This window comes from Pocillopora damicornis, chromosome 10 (genome assembly GCF_964200805.1).
Source record: "Pocillopora damicornis chromosome 10, jaPocDami1.2, whole genome shotgun sequence".
NCBI lineage: Eukaryota > Metazoa > Cnidaria > Anthozoa > Scleractinia > Pocilloporidae > Pocillopora > Pocillopora damicornis.
In genome coordinates this window covers 13594860-13614060 of record NC_142679.1, presented here as the reverse complement: position 1 = coordinate 13614060, position 19201 = coordinate 13594860, and the positions used below count along the sequence as shown (strand labels likewise).

The window sequence follows — 19201 nt, the reverse complement described above, 5'->3', positions numbered from 1 at the left end:
GTTCTTAGGCCGTTTGAGCCGGATCTATTCATTTCAATTTTCGTGATGTAATTTTTTAAGCAAATTAGTTTTGATATGATTCTCTTGGTTCCTATGAGCTTAAGAGTTTTGTGCCAGGAAAAATTAATTAATTTTTTTTGCCGTTCTATCTCAGCTGCGGCGCGTAATTTTTTCCTGTCCTATCACGTGACTAAACATTGTACATGCGCTGTTAGAATATTTTCCTCGAGTCGGAAGCGGACCGAAACGTCGAGTGATGGAGGGAAAATGGTGGTTTGGTTCTTCGAATTTATATGGCTTTTCTGGATTTTGACATCTTCTGAAGCGAGATCCACGCATACCAGAAAAATCCAAGGTTCCCAAATTGTTATTTTCCTAGTTTATTTCGCTGTGATCAATGACAACAATTTTTTCGCTTAGGTTTGATCGTCTAATGTTTGTTTCTAACTAACTTCATCAGCTGTTGGTCAATCTGCCTACGCTGGTTCGTATGGCAGCCGTACTACAGGATTTTTCCATGGTGTAGGGCAGGGAAAGCCGCCAAGAAATAGAGAGAACCTTCAAGGGAAGAAAAAGAATGAAGGGAAAAATATTCAAATGGAATTTAAGCGAAAAGTTTCCTCTTTCAAGTCGACAGAAAGCGCTACTACGATCGCTCGTGAAATCAACAGCAACCTTACAGCGGGTCATCGTGAGGACCTGCCGGAAATTTATATTTTAGTGTTGGTGAGTCTTCTTTTTGTGTTCTTTATTCGCGTTGGTGGTAATTTTATTAGTGTATCCGGAGTCTTTCCGGATTTTTTGTTTGTTTGTTGAGAAAAGGTTCTGTCCGAGCGAGCATACATTGAATTGTCGGTCGACAGGTCTACAGCTTTCATACCGCCGTTACAGTTTCCATTACGATTTTGTTTTTTTGAGAGAATTATAATAATTGTCTGTTGCTTAACAACTCGGTTCGTAGTCGAATGATGTGGATGGAATTAAATTCAAAAGATCGTGTTTTCACACAATTCGATACGTTTTGTAGCGGTTCTTTCGGTCATGCCAGACACCTGGAATAGGTTTGTCCTGGGGAAACTTTTTTCGGTGCTCTACCGCGAGAAAACTACATTTATTATAGAAAATGCGTGGGTTTGACAGAGTTTGACGATTGTATTTTTGATGTAAATTTCTTTTACTGATAGCAGAGGTTTTATATAACCGATGGACTAGTTTCGAATGAGGTCACATCGGTTCTTCGCGCGCGAAAACGAATATTTTGCGTGATCTTTCGATCTGGCATTATCTGACCCCGTAATTATGTTCATGGGATCAGTGTTCGCCACTTCTTCGCCGATTTCCATTTTAATGGGGTTTGATTCGCGGAACAATCATTTCCGTGACATGTTTCATTAAATCCTCCCACTCAAACAATAACTGGCGGATATACTGTATTGTCGGCAACTCGTTTCAAAAATATTTTCTTCGTTTTGTTGTGGTGAATTTTGAAGATGAGTGTCAACTAACTCGATCGAGTGGGAGGCCAACCCTCGACCAATTAGCGTAACACGATAACCGTGAATGTGAAGACCTGTTCGATTTTGTAAAGGAAAAAAAGAGTCGATATCTCTGACCAAATTTCATATCTAGCGTTTTGTTCTTTAACTATATCGCCATATTAACATACTGAATTTGTTAGTTTGAAGTAAAGATATCATTGTACACCTGTTACTTTAAGTCTAAACATAGTTTTCTAGAATCTATTTTCTTGATGAAAACTTGTAAGTTTTTTAGCGGATGTCTCTGCAATTTTGTAATATCCAATTGCAAACATCTTCTGTTAAATTTGAAACTTCAAACCCATTGAATTAGAAGTTTGTGACAGTAGATTGTTTTTTCCTCGGAGTACACCTGCATCAAAAATAGCTTGTGCGTGGTATGGTATTATTTGGTGTTAATGGAGTTATTTTCCATGGTTGAAGCCTTCAAGTAGTGGGAAATGGTCTATTACCGTAAGCTGTGCCGTCCCCAGCATTAATCCAGGAATTCTCTGTGGGATTTCAGGAAGGATAGATAATTTTCAATTTATCTCAATTTGCTAAGAACACCAGCAGAACACGCGTTGTTGAAAACGTTATTTTTCATTTTCCTTATTGCATAGTTGTCAATAATTCTAAGAACCAATCTGAGTCTTTGTTTTGTGTGGAAACAAATAAGAACTATTGTTTATGGCAAAACATAGTGGAGTGCCTTTCATTTTTGTTAATGTTTCTGATGGAAATGAGAAGGCTTTTTTTTGATAGAAATACTTTTGAATCCAATATTGAAATTAAGTTACTCTATACTTTTGAAATAAAAGTTTAGTTTCAGTTCTAGGGATTTGCGTGTAAATCCCTGGTACTATGGGATATCTAGAACTTGACTGATACAGTGTCATCTGAAACACTGAAGCTTTACAATAACTTGAAATATCACCAGTTGAAACTGCTGTTTTCCACCTATATTTCACTGGGTAGATAGCCCATATCACACAGAAAAACAAAGTCATCTATCATCCCTGTCCTTCATTTCCTATGGCTGTTACCAATTAGTCAATTTTTTTTGTTGTCACTGTGAACAAAAATATTTTTAAGAAGATCTAGTTTTGTGTTTTTGGTTTCTTCACTAGAAAGTAACAATATTTTATCAATTTTATAATAAGAATATAAATTTAGTTCAGTTGCTTTATTTGACACAGCCCACGTGGATTAATGATTTTAAAAGCCCCTTCTATGGGTTATTGTGAAGAAGAGCTCCCCAAAAAACCTGTCGGCCGACAGTCGACCGACAGTCTACCGACAGGTTAAGAAAAAAGAAAAACTATGTTAAAAACGAACAGTTAACGTGACATAACAATCCGTAATGGTGATGTATGACTCGACAGACTTCACCTACTTACCGATCGACGGCAAAGTTGGTAGTATGTAAAGAAACGTTTCTTCCAAAATGTTATCAGATGCGTATAGGATATATCACTTGGGTAATTTACAACACACCAGACAATCTAAGAATCGCATGGGAAGATAATTTAATCGAAAACTCAGCTAAAAACTCTGAAAACCATAAGCTACGTATCAATACAAACACTTTCGTTCAAATCGCCCAACAATGCAACGCGGCCTCTTATGGTATGTTAAGTATCCCGTTCATTGCCTTCAGCTTTCTCTTGATTTGACCTGGAGGTTGCCTGTCGCAAAAGACTTCGGCGCTACATCCTGGTCATGAGCAACATGAGGAGAGAGGGGCAGCTGTTGCCAATGAAGTTCGCGGCACGATTTTACGAGTGAAATATCTTGTATATTTCACCACGCACAAAACGGCTCCTTTAGGAGCCACCAAATCTTGAAAGTCAATTGTCAACGTATTAAACATGTTGGATGTTGTATCAAGCGAGGCACGATTCTACGAGTGAAATATCTTGTATATTTCACCACTCACAAAACGGCTCCTTTAGGAGCCACCAAATCTTGAAAGTCAATTGTCAACGTATTAAACATGTTGGATGTCGTTTTCAAGCGAAAACTGAGAGAAAACATTAAGGTCTGTGTTAACGTTTCACGGACAAGCTACCGACAAGCTACCGACAGGTTACCGACACATTACCAACAGTCGGCCGACAGGTAGCCTATATTTCAGGCAAAACCTGTCAGCCGTCTGTCAGCCGATTGTTGGCCGACAGTCGACCGACTGTCAGCCGACAGACGGCCAACTGTCGGCCGACAGGTTTTTTGGGGAGCTCTTCTTCACAATTACCCTTCTATGAAGCATTTTAAACTTGTTAATCCTTGATTTTTAGGGGTTTTGTCAAGTGTTAGCCATCCTTAGGATAGGCCTCCACAACATGTTAATATCATACACTCTAACACTTAAAAGAATATATTTTGTTTTGAGCCATTTTTTAGATGTTTTCCATGCATTCGTTATATGTTTTAACATCTTTCTCTTTCTCGAGAGTGACAAGCATCTTATTTATTGTTAAGAAATCACTGCTGAATCAAACATTTATGTCATGTATTGTGAATAAAGGAAGTGGTCCCCATTTGAATAAGAGAATGTTCCAGAACATGGAATACAGACTTAATTTACAAAGAACCCTTCCTTTATGGCAACAAAACTTTAACCCTATTTGAATTAAACCTTTCTGTTAAATAAAAAGAGAATCATATGTAAATTGAACTATTTAGGATATTGGTTTACGCATAACAGTGTTTGAATCAATAACTGTTTATTTTTGTAAAGTGCCCCTGAGTGTACTTGAGAGATTAAAAAATTTATCTTTAAACCTATACATTGAAAGTTCTCGGAGCATTTTGATTTTAATGCTGTTGCCTTTTTACAGAACCTGGCCACTGGGCTCAAGAACTTTAGCAAGTCAACCAGGAAACAGTTTACATCTCTTCTTTCCAAGAACTTAGGGCTTCATGAGCAAAGCTGTGTAATTCTTCATGTCTCTCCAGTGAGTACAATAAATTACAGCCAGTGATAATGAAAATTATCGTTAGAACATTAGGGGAAATTTCTGGACCAATAGGCTACGTTGAAGACACCGACTTCTACTATAACAGCAAATCGCCCAATATGTGTTCTTTTTGTGTGTACAAAATATGAAACACACCTGGTTGGAGTCAGTGACACCTGTGTTCTATTATAAGCTACTACATTGCTGTTACAATTTCTACAGCTTCTCCCAAATAACCAAATATGTCTTATTATTTTTTGTGTGTGTTTTTATAACTTGGAAATGGGCTATCAAGTCATTTCAAAATGTTATGCGCACCTGGCCAGAGTCAATATCAAAAATAAAGTGATTTGATCTGAGAGGATAGTAACAAAAACACTCACACATGTGACTCACACTGACAACAGGCTGAGCAAATAAAGCAGTTGACCCTTTAACTCTCAAAATCTGATTGTTAATTCTCTAACTGCTATGTATTTCCTTATAAATAATTTTTGAGAATTTGATGTTAGATCAAGATAACTTCTACCTGATAAATTTGAATATTCTCATTATCTGCTTGTTGGATAATGTGTAGATGTTATAGGAGGAAGTTATGAGTTAATCGCTTCAGGGATTTAAGGGTTTAGCAAATGCAAGACTTAAAGCAGTAATGGTTTTGGACTTGTACTTGAAAATGGATTAATAGAAGCCTGTAAATGATGTCTGTTTGTGAAACTGAACAACATTCTTATTGATCATGATTATTGATTAAAAGGTAATAGGGTATCTCCACTTTTTTTTTTCAGATTTCCCTTAGAAGGATCCAAATTGAACTTTCTTGTGAAAAAGACATGGTTAAAGCTATGGGTTCAGAGTGGGAGCCTAATGTATTTATTCCAGCCAACAAAATGATCCAGACCTTAGACAGCCCAAGGATGCAGCCATTTTTGCGAGAATTCAACATAACTGCTTATGGAATCAAGGTTTAAAACACTTATTAACCCTTTTACTCCTAAGATCTAAATGTAGTTGAACCTTTATTGACCCTTTACATCCTAACATCAGTTTGCATATTCTCCATACTGTTCTCTATACATATACTAAGGTGCTGACAAAGAGAATTTGTTTAACAATCAGGGGCTTTTTTGGCTGGTGATCATTTTCTTTATTCTCGTGACCCTAATGTGTGATTCAGGGGTGATATTGTAAAGAGAAATTAGATGTTAGTCACCCTGTATTACGCAGTCAGTTGTCAAAGTCCCAAATTTGTTTCCCCTTAGTAACTGTACTTTACACCTCTATTAAGGTGGTACAGAAGGCTACCTTGACCTTTTTGGGATGGTTTATATTCTCAGATATTATGGTGTTTGCAGTTCATGCAGTATTTCCTTTAGATGACATTTTTGACACATCCATTTCATTGGTAACCATTCAATAATAAAATATGTAGTGTTTTTTTTTACTATAGATGGAACTCAGGAAAGATCTCTACTGTAGATTACTACTTATATTTTCCAAGCAACAAAATTATAAATATGTTAATGTTAGCCTCCTCATTCTTAAAATTTTTAATGATATTTCTAATATTAGTGACATGTTGCAACCATAAGGAAGCAAATAACCACATATTTTATTTTGTCATGTAACATTAGATTGAAAGTTGTGACTCAGAAATGTCCACACCACATTGTATTTTTGTGCTTCTTGATGAAGCCTTTTCCCTCTTTTCACCTCCCAACCAAGTGATGTCAATTTCTTTAACTCAGAGGAAGCTTAGAACATTCTCTGGGACCTCTACTTTTGTGGTGCTTTTCTATCTCTCGCTAGTGAACATCATGAGTGCTAAGATTGTCTTTTTTAATCTCTCAAGTACACTCAGGGGCACTTTACAAAAATGAACAGTTATTGATTCAAACACTGTTATGCGTAAACCAATATCCTAAATAGTTCAATTTACATATGATTCTCTTTTTATTTAACAGAAAGGTTTAATTCAAATAGGGTTAAAGTTTTGTTGCCATAAAGGAAGGGTTCTTTGTAAATTAAGTCTGTATTCCATGTTCTGGAACATTCTCTTATTCAAATGGGGACCACTTCCTTTATTCACAATACATGACATAAATGTTTGATTCAGCAGTGATTTCTTAACAATAAATAAGATGCTTGTCCACAGGATAGGTTTCATTACTACAAATGTTGCAAATGTTTATAGTCTCAGTTACTGATTGGTTTTGCGGGAATAATAACAAGACAAATATGGTGATTATGACCACCTATAGTGCACTATTTTGCATTTTATTGCTGCAGCCATGTATCACTGGCTTACAGAAGATGGCAATCGAACAAAGGAAAGTAAAAAGGGGTTCTCTGACAAATTCGTCCAGAGATATCCCTGCTTTTTTCAAATTAGTTAGTGCAGCTACATTGTGTCATGCAACTGCAACAGCATTATCTTGGGGATGATTGATACTTTTTGAACTAAAACTGGGCAAACTAAAAGTATATATAAACAAGGAAAATTTACAGTGCTGTCTTCCATGGTCTGCCAAAAATTGTCCAAATGAGAGGGTATAGGATCGCAACCTTAAATTTTTAGTGTTTTAAAGATTAAACTGTAAAAATTGAATATTATTTAGTAGAGTGCCATAAGAATCATTATTACCTTCATCTTTGTGCCTGTGCTAAACCATTTTAAGTCGTATTAAATTGGCATGGATTTAGAGAAGCTTTTCTCCAAAAATGGCATTTTGAACACACTCCTTAATTCCATGAAATTCCACAAATTCCATGGCACTGAGCAAAATTAAATTTTTGTTCTCAATTTATGTGTAGAATCATATATCACATGTGAAAATTTTAAGTCATTCCAACAAATCTTTAATATTTTATCAACAATTTGAGACACTTCACAGAATTTAGCCTTCAGTACCACCTTATTAGTGGTCACCTCTATTAATCAGACATGTTAACCTTTGAGTGAGTTCCAATGGCTAGTTCATGATGTTTTCCACCTGTATTGAATGGTCACATAAAGTGAAACCACTAAAATAAAACTAGGAACGATCTTTCAAGTAAAATTTAATCTATGTTTCTCTCTGGAAATCAATGTTAGGAATATCTTTGAACAAGTTCTTTATCACTTTTTGTATTACCCCTATTCTGTGGAACCTGTATTTAGCAGTCAAATACAGGTTTGACTGTATCAGTTTTCAAAGCTTTTTTAAAATACATTTTCTATAAGTTTAGCTCTGACAGTGTAAAATCAAATCAATATTCCAGGGTTGATATCTTCCTTTCATCTTATTTTATAAACCCTTCTACTTAGAAATGTAATGACATTGTCACTTCTGGAGGTAAAAAGTTAAAGGAAGTACGCATGAATGTGTGTCTTGTTTTGTGCATTATATTCAGGACAAGAACCTTTTTTAAAAAATGCAAGCTTGATTCAGATTGTATTGTCTTTGATAGCTCGGAGAAACACAAGAGGGCCAAACGAAATGACAAACAATAGTTGTACAGTCATACTCGAACTGATTTTAACCAAAGATCACTCAAATATCCTTATACATGTAGCTTACATGAAATATCATTGCTTAAATAATTAAACGAAACGCAGAAGAAATGATGCATTTGTTCAAAGGGACAAGTGAGTTGCAACAACAGTTTCTTTCTCTCACCATCTGTGTTTTATTCTCTTTCCTACATTATCTTTGAAATTAAGGTTTGTTGTTGTCTGACTTATCACATTTTGTTCAAAACATTTCTTTTACCCAGGAAACCCCTGAAATAGACCTTGCTGTTTATCAGGAAATGTGGTTTCCTGTGGCAGTTGTGGCTGGTGTGACAGTTATTCTTATATTTCTGGCTATTGTTTGCCTGGTAAGTCACAGCATTCCTAATTTCCTGTACATCAGAATAGAAAGATCACCTAATTATAAGGGTAGTGACACATTTCTCCCAACTGTCTACATGTAATTCCCTAAATTGCAGATAATCTAATTTTCCCCACTGGTTTTAAGTTATTTCTCCATTTGCTAGGTCTGAAAAGTTGGGGTCATATCCAAACCATGTCTCCTCATTTAATATTTTCCTTAATTTTCATTTATATGTGTCTGTTAGATGTTTTATAGGAATATATTTAATTTAGAAGATAATTTAAAGACAAAAGATTCCTTTGAGCTTAAGGGTAAACCAGCAACTGCAATAATCATTGATGAAAAATAGTAGTCTTATGTAAAAAAAAAACTAACTTAAGGCTAAGGTTTTTTAAGCAAAATGGAACACTAGATGGATAACTATGATAAATTTCTCTTGCTTGTAGCTGTTTTGCCGACGTCATCTAGAAGCCAAGGCTGAAGAAGATCATCGTACACAACAGCTTGATCCAGAGAAGCTTTTCTATCCTGCTGTTGACCCTGCAAACAACATGTCAGCAAGCATGATACAGCCTGATGCAGGAAGGGTGTATACGATAACAGGTTTACCCCCCAAGGCAAGAAAATGGAAAGGGTCTCAGTTATCCTTATCAGACAGGTGAGATACATTTTACAGCTTCTTAACTTTCTAGTACTCTTATATCTTCAGAATCTTATTTTTGGCTAAATAATGTTTGTGTTTGGATTTTAGACGCGGCTCCAAAGCATCTCTGGTCTTAGATCTCAACAGATCATCATCAACTGAATTAGGACCCAGCTCTTCTGCTCCAAGTATATTAGAAAGGTAACAGTGTCAAATTGTAATACGATTTACATTAAATTAAACTGAAAATAAGACTTTCTTTTGTCAAAATTGTTGTAAGGGTGCTTTGCTATGGTTGGGTATTTTAAAGCTTTTTACAAAATAACACATCTTACAGAGACCATTTCTACACATCTCTTATCACTGAGGTGAGAATTGAAAAGGTAGTTAGGTACATTTTATGAAGCGGAACCTTTTAATGAGATTCCAAAGGTCCAGTGTGAAGCTATTAGACTGGAGAGCCTAATGGGATGTTTGTTGTATGGGGAAGGAGCTATTTTCTGGGTTGTCTTATCAATCTCACTGCTTAAAAGTTTTTATTGATATTTCAACATAATCAATAAACTAGTGAATTAAACAAAATTCTTTAAATATTTGCATATTTTGAATTGAATGTCACATTGTGTGTAATTTTTCTATTTGCAGTCCCACAGAAGAAAAACTAGCTTCTAAATCCAGGTCTTTAACTTGCAATGAATTGGAAAACTGTGTAAATGAACCCAAGAAACTTTATGCCGAATTTTGGGTGAGTCAGAGAACCAGTGAATTGCCTGAAATGATGGTGATTATGCATGATACTCTTTGGTGTAATTGATAAAGAAGAAAAGAAGAGATTCTACTTGGAGTCTTTTTTCTTCTCAGGATATTTTTCAATGTTAAACAATTGATTTATTTGATAGTTTGAAATTGTGAGCATACATTTGAATGTTTACAGACAAGAAGTATGTTTAAATTTTAATATTTCTCTTTACATAAAGAAAAATTAATGTATTTGTCATAGGGGTGGTACAAATAAATATTTTGAGTTCCCCACAAGGATTTTTACCTCAGGACCCAGTTTTCAAAGGGCAGATAATGCTGTCCAACAGAAAAATCGCTATCCAGTGGATAAGCATTAACATAACCTATTGCACAGATAGAGATTTATCAGGTGGATAGTGATATCCACTCCTTGAACAATTGGGGCCAAAACTTAAAATGTCATGGTGCTATGTTCCACCATTGAGGGCACATGTTGAGTGAAATTTAATTCAATTTGTTATTCTGAACCAATAACTCTCAACTTTCTCTATTTATCTACATGTAGGAAATGCCAATGAATCATCCTCCTCCAGAAGAGAGGATTCCTGGTTCCAGTTACAGAAATAGATACCCATTTGTTTTACCAAGTAAGCCACAGGCCTTTAGGCAGGTTATTTAAATGTGTATGATCATGTAGTCTAGTTGTCATGGTGAGAGTAGTCCTGAAATGGACTTTAGTCTGTACTGTTGACTTACATTTCGATAACCTGAGCGGATGACATCATCAGAGTCAGTGAGTAGTTGTTGTCAGTTAAGTGTACCATATCCAGTTCATATAAACTGATTGGTCAGTTTAGCAATGATGTTGTTGGCTATAAGACTAGAGTGGAGTAATTCAGTGGTGATTGGTCAGTTTCAATCCATCGTTAATGTTAGGTCATTCTCTTTGGTTTGTTTGTGTTGTTAGTGTTGTGAACAAGTCATTTGTGTGGTTGTAGTTCAGCAAAAGAGCAGTCTCAGCCATTACCAAGAAAGCCAAACATGTTATCCAAATGTTGATTTTTGCAATCAATGTGAAAAAGGCTGACATCATAGATATAACAATGTATTTACTCACCTGAAACAACCCAGCCTTAAAATGTATTGAGATCCATTGGTTGCTTGTGACTGTAGTCCTAGTTAGACTTCATCGAAACATGTGGCCATTAGGATTTAGCTCTGTCCTTGTTTAAGGCAATTGTGATATATTGGAAGTATTATCCACTGAAGCGAAGGTAAACAGTGGATCAGGATATTAGATATCATTAGTTAGACTTTGTCAAAATATCTGGCCATTAGGATTTAGTTCTGTCCTTGTTTAAGGCAACTGTGATATATCAGAAGTATCATCCACTGAAGTGTAGGCAAATAGTGGAGGATATTTTCTGAGCCTTTATATTTTCTGCCCCTTTCAGTCAAACATTGTGGTATTTACTTAATAAAAAACCAAAAATTGCAGACTGAGGTTTTCAGATCAATGAAAGAGGAAGCCCTGCAACAGGGTGTAACTTATTGCATCGCATCTCATTTCCAGAAGGGATCCTTCCTCTTTTGTTTACTGCTGATAAATGTTTTTAACTCAGCATATCAAGACATTTAACTTGTACTTTCTTACACCAAGAGACAATTAGTGTTAATGCAAACTGTATTCTGTTCATTTTCAGATAGTAGAAGTAGAGTGAATCTACCTGAAATACCAGGAGATGCTTTATCTCTTTACATTAATGCAAATTTTTTGAAGGTAAATTTAAAAGTGGAATTGCTGTTTTAGCATATTTTATTGAATCTCACATTATTATGTCTTAAAACTCCTGATAGATGTTAATTAGGCTGGTTTCACTTTTTTTTAAAATTCATTTTCAGGGTTATGAGGGTCGAAAGCAAGCTTACATAGCCACCCAAGGTAATTATTTTGTCAAGTTCTGTTATCAAATCTAACTTTTCACTGACTACAATAACTGCTTGGTGAGATTGGGTTGTGTATGAATTAATGAGCTCTCCAACTACGAGGAGGAAGAAGGGCAAGAGATAAAGGATATGATTACTAACTTTAGAAACTATTGATTGTTAAACAAATTCTCCTTGTTAGCACCCAAGGAAATGTATGTGGAACAGTATCAAGAATATGAATAATGATATTAGGGTGTAAAGGGTAACGCCAGATTGAGCTCCAGCAGTAAAGATGCTCGGAGGGTCTGAAGATCTCACCAAGCTAACTCTGTGTTAAGATTTTAAGTCTCTGTGATAGCTCATCCACAAACACTTAAATGGTGTAATAATTTGTAAGTAACCTTTCTTGTGTACCACTTTGAAGGATATCATTAATGTTTCTTCATCTAGGTCCATTGTCAGTTACAGTAAAAGATTTTTGGAGAATGATATGGCATCATCAATGTCCAATCATTGTTATGATAACAAAACTTAAAGAAAGAAATGAGGTATGATTTGGATGGCATGAATTACCAAGTATATTGTTTTATTATATTTACAGGGATCATGTTATTAGAAAGCTTAATATATTATTTAGGTAAATGCTTATATTCAAAATGAAATCTGCATTGATAAATCTTAATATGTTGCTTTTTAACCACTTTTTTTAGCTGTTTTAATATGAGGGGTTTACCCAAGTCCCCAAAATTCACCTCTTACTTGTGGCATCATGATAAATCATGGTCTAGGTCATCAAAATAAACCTGCGACTGGTGTATTTTGCTGTCTACTCTGAAAAATGCAATGGCTTTTCAATTTTCAGCATAGAGGTATAACATTGCACTGACTACTTTGTACCGCAGTCAGGTTACTCAGAATATCTTTTTGACAACCTTGCATGATAATACTTTAAAAATGAACACCATATCCCTCACCCCTCTTTTTGCTTCCTCATCTGTTCTTGGTTCACACTCTCTTGGTTCAGGTTTCTTGTATTCAAGTAAACACTTTACTTTGTTAGACAAAATGTGAACAATACTGGCCTGATCCAACTTTCCGAACGCAAGAGAAGTATGGAGACATTGTCGTCACTTTTGACTCTGTAATTGGACGAGATGGATATCAGATCACTTCATTTTACATCAGTCATTCACAGGTGATTTTTCTAGTAAAGTCAATTGACACTTTTTCTTTAAGAAATGACAATAATTTAAGTTCTCCTCACATTTTTAGCACATTTTCTTGTGATCAAGTGATGAGAACAGTTAAGATTATCACATGTAGGGTGCTATCTTGTTGTAACAACAAATTCTTTTGTCTATACTTAACAAGAACATATACGGCAGGCAGAAGGGGGATTTACTCATTTGATCTGAAAAGTTATTGATTGAGTCCTGAGGTATATTAAGTAAAAAAGAAAGATATGTAACTATGTAGGTTAACCCTTAAACTCCCATGGGTGACTGAGACAGAGTTTCTCCTTACAATATCCACCCAATATCAAGTAGAAAATTAATGAGAATAAAGAAAGAGGTCAATTAGGGGATTAAAAGTTGATCCAGTACCACATTCTTCAAACCAATATCATGAGAATTGTATAGCAGGCCTTAAGGAGAATTACTAATGAGATCTTGGGAGTGAGAGGGTTAACAACACAATGTAGAGCACAGTGTTAATCAGACAACATTGATTTATGGGTAATGGATAGATTGAGCTGTGGAAATTTTGTGCTGATACCATAATTTTTACTTCATTTGAGGTAATTCTTTTCCTTATATATTTATTTGTCATGTTCTTTTGTTGAATTTTTCAGTCATTGGAAGCTCCTCGGAGAGTTTACCACTACTGGTACACAGCATGGCCTGATCATGGTGTCCCTGACTCACCAAGACAATTTTTAAGATTAGTAGAGGAAGTGCATATTGCTCAGGAGAGAGAGGATGTCAAAGAAGGGCCTGTTGTTGTTCATTGCAGGTTGGTTATCAAGGTCACTAATGGCATGTCTAGCTAGTAAATTTCCTTCAAAAAACATTTAATAATAATATGCACCTTGAAGTAAATGAAATGAAAAATATAGGAAATTGTAGTGAGATGTAGGGAATTGTACACTAAGTACATGTTGGGATACCAGATACTTTTAAGTCTGAAGGTTATGAATGACAGGAAAAGATCTGAATATCAAAAAAAATTGTTACACATTATTTAAAGTGCTTCCAAATTAATTCTTTCTGCCTTTTTGGACATTTGACCTTTTCCCTGTCATTTGCATGGTTTTGTAACTTACAAAGTGAAACACTGTACCAGGATAACTGTAATCATGAGCTTAAGTCTGGATTGAAACCCCACCTTTTAATTTAGTTTATAAAGGTTTCTTAAATCTAGTTTTTTAGTGAGAAATTCTGTGGCTAAAGTTATTTTGGTTGTAGCTATCCTCGACAATTTTCAATGAGATGTAATGTGACATTTACCCCTTAACTTTTGTTTGCTTTTCTTACAGTGCTGGAGTTGGAAGAACGGGATGCTTTATTGCAGCTAGTATAGGAATTGAACAGATCAAGGTGTGTATTGTTCAGAGAAAACTTGAATGAGTGAAATCAAGAGAAATTGGTGTGATTACAAAAATTAAGAACTTCCAGAAACATTATTCATAAGTATGGGATGCAGCAAGTTTTCTGTTTTGTATGTGAGACAAATCCTCTGGAACACTACCTTCTTGGGTCATAATAGGTCCTCTTTTTATTTTCAATGCCACAAAATTTTGCTATATCAGTAGCCACAGGCAGTCTTAAATTGCCTATTCTCTAGCATCATTATACAACTTCTAGTTATTTTTAATGCCTTAAAATTTTGCTTTATCAGTAACCACATGCAATCTTAAACTGCCTATTTTCATTCCAAGCTGATGTATACGTTTTCTTTTCCACCATTAGAAAGAAGGTCTTGTAGACATTCTAAAGATAGTGAGCCTTATGAGAATAGACAGGTGAGTTGTATCCAAACTCTTAAACCCTCTGACTTCCATGATTTAAATATTGATCCTTCAAACTGTTTGTTATGCATTTCTTATAATTTGAGGTCAGAAAATTTGGTGTTTATTCAAACAGTTTATTTTTTTTTTGTAATGTACTTCACTTTACCTTTTTGCTTGAAAATGAGTTGATTTTTTTTTTATTGAGAATTGCAATTTTGGTGTTCCCTGGGAATGAAAGTTTTAACCCTTTAACTCCCATGGGTGACCAAGACAGAATTTCTCCTTACAATATCAATGCATTATCAATCAGACAGGTGATGAGAATAAAGAGAAATAAAATATAAGTTTGAGGATTTTCTGGTTGATCCAGTACCAAATTCTCAGAACTAGCATCATAAGGATTGTATGGCAGACAGTAAGGAGAATTACTGATGAGATATTGGGCATTAAAGGATTAAATTGATTCAAGTTAGGCCTTTCCTCACCAAGGCCTGGTTGTTCTAATGTGGGTTGAGTTAACCCAAGTTTAGAGTGAAATCTTATTTCATATCTGAAAGCTTTGACCCTTCAACTCCTAGATCAAATTTGTAATTCTCCTTACTGTCAACCACATAATTCTTATAATGTTAGTTCAGAGAATTTAGTGTGGAATCAACTAATTATCCCCAAATTGATAGTTTTCTTTATTCTCCTCAGTTATTTGGTTTATATTGTATGGATATTGTAAGGAGAATTCTTTCTTGGTCACTTATGGTAGCTAAAGGGCTAAAAGAAAATTCAGTATAATTCCTTTTGTTTACTAGAATAAATTGAATGATTGGATGCTCTAAAATGAATAGAGAAAATTATTGCAAAAAAAACTGTTAAACAAAGGAATAAAGAAACCTGGATGAAAATTTAACCCTGGGGAAGGACTAATCAGCCTCAGAACAACTAGGCCCTGAGCAGTAGTTGCCGAAGTAAGGGGCAGTTGCCATGGTTTTGGTTCTCCATATGGGTTATCAGATTTCAAACTAAAACCACTTGCAACTTTGCCATCAATGTTTCCTCATTATATGCAAAGTTTTTATTATTGAAATTATTAACATTCAGTTTTTTGTGCTTCTTTGTGATACTTTTCTTTGCTCTGACTGGGTGTTCTGATAACTTTGGTTTAGGCTCATTAAATTGAAAATTGTCAGCCCCTTCATAAAAGAATGTTAATTCATAAATTTATTTATTGACTGAGAGAAGGGGCCTGACAAAAAAATTATTTGGTTTGAGGTTATGACGTACAGACCCAGTATAGCTAGGTCTGTGCTTCATGACTGAGAGCTAGATATTTTCCCATCCAACCAGAACTAACTTTGTCAATGACCATTTTATCTACTGGTATATTTTCTGTCTTTTCCCTTTTTTTTCTTCCTTTCTTCCTCCAGCTCTTATCTTGCATGGCTGTAGGTCTTTTTACAGCCCTGCTTAAGGATTTTTTCAGATGTTTTTTAATAACATTGCATGTTGTGATACTCATAGTACTGTAGTAGTTACAAAAATGCACTGCAACTTAACCTTTTTTTACAAATCCTCAGGGGTGGTATGGTGGAGAATGAATCACAGTATGAGCTTATTTACAATGCTCTTTATCATTTTTGGACAACACGTACTGGGAGTGATGACGACACCCGCGACATAGCACTTGAAGCAATCTTTGATGAATAATCCATGACAAATGCAATGATTACACATACTTTTTTTGGAATTCCTCCGACATGCTGGTCATGGAAGATATAATGATTAGGTGAATTGTACAGATCAGTTATGGCTATCATCCATCAAAGTGTGCGCTGAGAGGAGTGACTAACACATCACTTTTCATAAAAAAAAAATTTTAAGATGTGGATTAAGGTGTTTTTTTATTATTATTTCAATGGGTGGATCAGCAGTAACTGAACCACTGTGAAGTTTTCATCAAGAATTTGTCCTCAGCTGTTAGCTTGTGTAAGGCTGACATGAACAATTCGTTACCTCAAATAATGATGTCTCACAACATGCCACTGGAAAAATATTTGCAAAAGCATGGAGTACAACAAACAGTTCAGAGCTTGTCAACACAGGAAGGTTCCAAATTTCTGAACTTCTGACCAGTCAGTTTATATCTGTTTGCAGTTCTGTGGAAATAGTATCAGCTGCCATCCTGCTTTTCATGTGGTTCATACCAGTTTGTGGATGGACTGTTCCATGTTATGTTTTGAACAAGCTCAGTTTATAGAAGGGTATAGTGAAGAGGCGTACAAATATTAGACATGTCCCTTGCAGGCCAAGGGACAAATAACAAATTTTTTGCAGCAAGGAATTTTTCATTGAGATGTAACTCACCTTGTTCTTAGTTCTTTTATTTGACTCTTCATCTCTTTAATTTATGAAGTTGCCTTGATTCACCTAATGCTTGGAAAACTGCAGTTTTAGTTGAACAACTGATTACTACAGCAATAGTCAAACCATGATCCATGAGAGGGATTTTCTCCAAACATTTTCTGGAAGACTTCACAGTATTTTTTATGGTTTGGATGGAACTGAGTCAGAAGTCAGGTTTCTTGATTGCTTCTAAAATGGCAAGAGTGAGAATGAAGATAAACAAGAGACGAGCTTGTAACCCTATAGTATTATCACTGACCTCATCCCCACTGTCATCATTGAGGTCATTATTTGTGTTGCCATTATCAACACCATTATCATGGCTGTAATCGCAATGTTATGGCCTAGGGACATGTTTATCACCTCTGTGTGCAGCTTCAACTTCAGCCAAGAAAACACCTCCTTCCCAGTGCTCACAGATGACTACTTCTGCATTCTGTGGTCTACCATCAACACTTCCTTGAAAGACTTCACAAAATGGCGTTTGTAACACCCCTTTGCATGTTAGCCATAATTTGATCTTGTTGAGATTTTGACCAGAAACAAATTCACACTCTTAATTTTTGATCTTTGAAAGGGAAAAAGGATCTCATCATCTTAACCCTATAACTCCCAGATCAAATTTGTAATTCTCCTTACTGTCAACCATACAACTCTTATAATGTTAGTTCAGAGAATTTAGTATTGGATCAATTAATTATCCCCAAATTTGTCTTTTTCTCTCTTCTCATCACTTATCTGGTTGATGTTGTATAGATATGATAAGGAGAAATTCTGTCTTGGTCACTCATGGGATTTAAAGGGTTAAGTATGTTATGATGACCTGCTATGCTCAATTGTACAATTTAGCTCCCTGACAACAGAAGAAGTTAATACTTTGCCTGCTAAAAATTTGGCATCAAAAAATATTTTATTTTAAAGTTTTAGTGAAAGGGTCCTTGTTAAAGTTGGGACGGTGAAATTATGAAAGAGATTATTATCAATAGTTATTGTCCTTTGGTGGCTAAGGTAGAGTTCTAAAAATATCCTCAACGAAGAAAATTATTCCATAGTAGTTATCAGAAATTATTGTACAGAATTGTTATTGAGGGATTTTTATTAAATTCTTCAATAGATATTTAATCTGGCCACAGGAATAATATTTACAAACGTTTACAATGGTGAAGAGAAAGGCTATAGAAATTTATTTAAGATGTTTATGTACATAGTATTGAATGTGCTGCATTAAAATGAAAAATTGGTTACAATAATGTTTAGCAGGTCATTTTCATCGTAGATAAAATATTTTTTTGTGATTAAAACTGTTGTTGTCACACATGTGGAGCTGAGGTGTGGTCATGAGCTAAGAAGGCTGTATGCTTCATCTTAGAAGTTATCAATGTGTAACTTCTCCTTAAAACATCAATGCAGTGTCCAGCAAACAGGTAATGAGAATAGACAAGCTCATCAGCTGAAGGGTTTTGCAACAGCAGACTGAAATTAGAATCACTAACTGGACTGTAGAAGTCAAAACATAGCTTCAATCAATATTTGAAGATGAAGAATGATTGATCATTCAAAAAACATTCTACAGCACTATCAAAATCTAGGTCATCCACGGCTGATGTAGGTAAGTAAATTCAAGGATTTTAAGGGTTTATAATCTGATGTTAAATCGTTGTGAGGGCAGAAAAATTTCTGATGAACAGATTGCATTCCCAACCCTTCCTTCCTTAAGACAAAGCAAAAGCTTGTCAAAAAAGAATTTACACATTGATTTTCAAAAATTAATTTTCTCTTCTCTTCTTAGCTCACTAGTGATATATCTGGTAAAGCACTGTAAATATGAATTTAAGAGATCCTCGCAGCTAAGAACACATCCCTTACGGTCCTGAATTTTTTTTATCTTTTTTCAGGTCCTATTTTTAACCACTAGTTCAGTAGTGTTCTTAGCTGCGAGGATCTCTGAAATTCGTTTCTTTACCGCAGTGCAAATATATGAATTTCATATATCTAAAGTCATTGTTCACTGTAAATATTTTTCAAAGCAAATTGCCAAATTCCAAGTCGTCGTCACGTCTTTGAATCTTGCAACAACACGAGAAAAAGAAATGGAAATTTGACCTAATGGAAACCAAGTTGCACTTTAATGCAGTCAGAAGAATATTCAT

General features: G+C 35.2%; 1 protein-coding gene across 1 annotated transcript; it reads left to right on the top strand.

The window, feature by feature from the left end:
- Positions 1-216: 216 nt before the first annotated feature.
- On the top strand, positions 217-18301 carry LOC113675457 (receptor-type tyrosine-protein phosphatase R). The gene is made up of 17 exons (XM_027192038.2): positions 217-355; positions 461-726; positions 4358-4474; positions 5266-5442; positions 8234-8338; positions 8781-8992; positions 9086-9178; positions 9623-9722; positions 10284-10365; positions 11422-11498; positions 11621-11660; positions 12098-12195; positions 12708-12842; positions 13500-13660; positions 14184-14244; positions 14617-14669; positions 16226-18301. The coding sequence occupies exons 1-17, from the start codon at positions 268-270 to the stop codon at positions 16353-16355; spliced, it is 1995 nt and encodes a 664-aa protein (XP_027047839.2). The 5' UTR covers positions 217-267; the 3' UTR covers positions 16356-18301.
- Positions 18302-19201: the final 900 nt, after the last annotated feature.

Coding starts and splice junctions, on each gene's coding strand:
- LOC113675457 (XM_027192038.2), top strand. CDS start 268: ATGGTGGTTTGGTTCTTCGAATTTATATGGCTTTTCTGGATTTTGACA. Junction 356..460: donor GCATACCAGAAAAATCCAAG/GTTCCCAAATTG, acceptor TAACTTCATCAG/CTGTTGGTCAATCTGCCTAC. Junction 9,179..9,622: donor GCTCCAAGTATATTAGAAAG/GTAACAGTGTCA, acceptor TTCTATTTGCAG/TCCCACAGAAGAAAAACTAG.